At 32.1% G+C, this 4,242-nt stretch overlaps 1 protein-coding gene across 1 annotated transcript; it reads right to left on the bottom strand.

The window, feature by feature from the left end:
• Positions 1 to 853: 853 nt before the first annotated feature.
• LOC107473186 (actin-related protein 2/3 complex subunit 5A) lies at positions 854 to 3,633 on the bottom strand. The gene is made up of 4 exons (XM_016092736.3): positions 3,280 to 3,633; positions 3,078 to 3,150; positions 2,586 to 2,686; positions 854 to 1,130 (listed from the first exon to the last, which is right to left on the bottom strand). The coding sequence occupies exons 1-4, from the start codon at positions 3,375 to 3,377 to the stop codon at positions 995 to 997; spliced, it is 408 nt and encodes a 135-aa protein (XP_015948222.1). The 5' UTR covers positions 3,378 to 3,633; the 3' UTR covers positions 854 to 994.
• Between the last annotated feature and the right edge of the window lie 609 nt (positions 3,634 to 4,242).

Below are 4,242 nucleotides of genomic sequence, written 5' to 3'. Positions count from 1 at the left end.
CAAGTGTCAATTAACAGTCACCATAAATTGGTGAAGTAAAAGATAATAGTTTAATTTGACTTTAGTGAAAATTATCATGCAAGATGAGAATTTTTCTGTCATAAGAAGCAATGTTTAGTGGCAAATTTAACTCTTGCTTATTCTAGTGAATTAGCTAGCCTACACACAAGATGATAAACGATAATAGTCTGAGCAAAAGAGGCTGCAAAGCTTTGGTTTCATCCTTAATTTACTAGCCCGGCGGCAAATTAATCATAAAATTGTGTGGATAGAAACATCAACACTACTCTATGTGAGTTACAACCTTTTTTTTTTGGTTTGACAGGATATGTAAGTTACAACTTGATATTTTATAGAATGATAAGTGTTTGATGTAGAAAAATTTTCCTATACAACGTGATGGGAATATGATGAAACATAATAGTGTGTATACATGTTTTAGCTTGTGGACTTGATGTTGCATCCAAAATTTATACCATAATACTAAATTAAGAGTATATCCCTTTGTTTAACAAATATAATTAATCAAGTAATGCATAGTTTTAAAGTTAAGAAGCCCGAATATTGGTTACATCTATAATATAAGTGTGAAGCCATTGCAAAATTCACTCTTGTCGTTTATGTAAAAACAATAGAAAAAATCATCTAAAGTGAAGAGATTTGTAAAGTAATAAAATAAAGTGTTAATTACTATTAAAAATGTAATTTTTATTATGTGTGAGTCACACAATCTTGATTTAAGAGTGATTAGTCTCACTTTCTCACTTTATCAACTTATTCTATTCAGAAGAACTTAATCCAAAAATAATATATACCCTTTCGCAAATTCAAATTTCTCAAGAGATTTGAAGACTTAGAAACATTGCAGGGCAAACATTTCAAATGAGTCTAAAATTCAACATCAATATATTGTACTACATTGATTCTGTGGTCTTGCAAATGCATACAAGGGAACTCAAAACAAAAACAAAAAAAGAAAAAGATAGTCCAGCGATCAAACAGTATTTACAGTATCAGTTAGGAAGCGTAGAATGCAACCGAGTCCTGCTTTCTCTGTCAACTTTTCATGAATCCGGAGACATTGGTCACATGTGGGACGATCTCCGGTAGCTAAGCCTCTATATAAGTACCTGTAGTGAATAAGAGCATCTTAAGTGCCTCTTTGGTTGGTTTACCGTTTGGTATATATATAAAAGTACTTTTCAAAAAAAAAAAAAAAAAAAAAAAAAAAAAAAAAAAAAAAAAAAAAAAAAAAAAAAAAAAAAAAAAAAAAAAAAAAAAAAAAAAAAAATTACTTTCTCTAGAGATGTTGTTTTCTTAAGAGGTTCTTATTTAATCTAGATTACTGACTTATAAACCTATCATGTCAATCTCATCAAACTACTCATCCCCGAGCCACGACCGAAACTGTTAAGATGGCTAACCAAACAGTCCAAATCAAGAAAAACTTTGATGATGTAGGCCAAAATCCTTGACTGAAATTTTAAGCTAATGTATTATATCTCACTTCCTGCAACTCAACCTGTAGAAGATTGCATGAGTGAATGATTCAACCTTATAAAAGTTCTTTGAAGATGAAAAGGAGATGAAAGGGATTAAAACTTACAAATTGGGTGCCTTAAGTAGGTTGGAGGTTGGATGCTGAGAATGGGATACTTTATGTACAACAAGGTAAAGAAGATTCAGACTGAAGATGATAAAGGGGTGATTAATAATAGGGTGGAGAGAGAGAGAGGCACCAATGCAAGATTGGGAATAGAGATAATTAATAATAGGGTGGAGAGAGAGACTCAAGAGTCCATTGCTTTGAATATCAATATGCTTTTATTTCTCTACCATGAGGTGATGCCTTCCCAGTTCCCATAATTATATAGATGGGTTGTATTGGAATCCTGTTGATGTGGATAAGCTACAGCCGACAAGGCTAGATAACTAAGAGACAAGCAGAAAAGAAAGGAACTCTAGATGCAGCTCTTGTGGTTAATGTAATTACAAAGGATATTGAGCATAGAAAAAAAAAGGGAAGATTTAGCATTTGAGTTCGAATTTCCAACCTTGTAGACCTGTAGTTGGGATTGATGGTTAATTTACAAAGCCAGCACAAAACATTCCAGATTCCAGAACAAAAAATTGTTGAATCCAGAATTGTTACCTTCCCAATATTAGCATCACTTGGAAAGCTATTCGTGTAATCATATCTAGGTTATCTGCTTATATGAATAGCACCCCGTCTCTTAAAAAGGTAAGAAAATTATTTATATTCATTATAGTTGCATATTCCGATTTCTAGCTAAGTTATGCATTTCCAATTAAGATTTGAATAGCGCAATCCACATATAGGATCTATATGTGAGCTGGAAAAGCAAAAGGAAATGGAAATACACTTGTGCCTTTGGGATTGGGATCTATAGGTGAAGTGGAGGAACAAAACTATATTAATCACTAAGTAACTATATATACTGCTGAAATTCAACATAGTCCAAGTAAATTTAAATGTATGCTCAAAGAATGGGAAACTATCAAAGTAAAACTAACATCATATTAGAATCATAGAATGAACTGAAACAAAATGCTTCAGCACTCACTTCATTAGTATATCATAGTACTCAGGATCCAATGAAGAAAGCATCCCATCCACATCCTTTATAGCCATTATAGCCCTATGTACCACAATCCAGTGTGCTGACTGCCAAAAGAAAATTCGAAAGCACAAGAAAATATGTTGTGATTTTAACAAACTAGAAGCTCCTTAACTGCAAGTAAACTCTAATTACAACAAGAAGCAAGTCTTTTTGCACCAGGCAACAACATGAATCAATCAAACAATGGAACTGCATCTACCCTATTTGGTAGTTGAATTCAGCTTAAAAGATACCAAAAAAATAGAATACTATTCTTGTTCCTCATCAAATCAAATGTGTGCATTCAGCACAAATATGACACATAGATAGAATATGCTGTGATTCCAGAACTTAGAAAACTTCCATTGCCACAAAAATCCTCCTCAACACCCTAAATCATTTCCCCTAAAAAATTGAGAAGCAATATAAAGAGAGATAATGGGAGAAATTAAAAACCTTGCAACGCTCATCACCAGTCATGGCATACGTGCCTTCCAGAGCAGTTTTAAGTGCTTCCACAGGTTTATACCTGAAATTTCATCGAAGGGAAAATTTCCTATTTTCATATTCTAACCATTTCATTCATCGCAAATGGAAACAAAATAAGAAACTTTTTTTTATAGAAAAACAAAAGAATAAGGAAGATAGGCATTTGTACTGCTTGAGTAAGCTTTCGATCTTGCGGGATTTGTGTTCAATTCTGGTAATAATAGCTTCTGCATTATCCGCTTCCACGAACCTTTCAGCTTTTGCCATAATAAAACTTCTTCTTCTTCTTCTTCTTCAAATCAGTCCCTTTTCTATTTGATCTGAAAATTTTGTGATAAAAAATGTGATTTTGATTTTCTCTTCCCTTTCCTCCGAACAAATCTAAGGCAGGTGCAGTGGATCTCACGGTGGCAGAGAACAAGATGGCGGCAGAAGTGTGTAGCTATTTGAGTGTCCCACCTCCTATGGTGGACCCTATGCTATTGGCGTGTACGTCAGGAAACACTATTTTTTCAGACAAAACTAAGTTGTACCCAATTCCTAATAGGATATTTTGCAGTGTGGTTAGAACCGATTTTTGAGTAAAAAAAATTTATTTGATCCGAATGTTAATTTATTTGTGGTGGGATTTAAATTGAATGATTAAAAAAAACAGATATAATATGATCTAATTTTAAGCGGATTGAATTAAATTTGCGGTCTTATAAATTAAAAAATTAAATATATATAATAAGTTTTAACATCAAATTTAAATAACTGACATAATAAGTCTCAACAATAATATTTATTAAATAATAATAATACATGGATAATATAAAAATGTATAACAAATTGAATATGTTATAACTATAATTGTAAATATAATAATAAAATAATAATATTATAGTACATTATGCGGTTTGGATTGGATTAGGTCTGAAATCCGATCCGATGCAGCAGTTTGTAAAAAATAGAATCCAATCAAATCCAAATTAGTGCGGCTTTAATCAATTTTCGATTTGAATTGGATTGAATGAGCGGTTTAATTTGGATTAGTTTGGATTTAAAGACCCCTAATTCCTAAAAGAAATTATATTAAATTTCGTTCTACTTTTTTACTCTTTCTTTTTGGTCTCGCTCTATTACTATCTGT

This window comes from Arachis duranensis, chromosome 2 (assembly GCF_000817695.3).
Source record: "Arachis duranensis cultivar V14167 chromosome 2, aradu.V14167.gnm2.J7QH, whole genome shotgun sequence".
Classification (NCBI taxonomy): Eukaryota; Viridiplantae; Streptophyta; class Magnoliopsida; order Fabales; family Fabaceae; genus Arachis; species Arachis duranensis.
The sequence above is the reverse complement of the archived record's forward strand: the minus strand, read 5'-3'. Positions and strand labels throughout refer to the sequence as shown.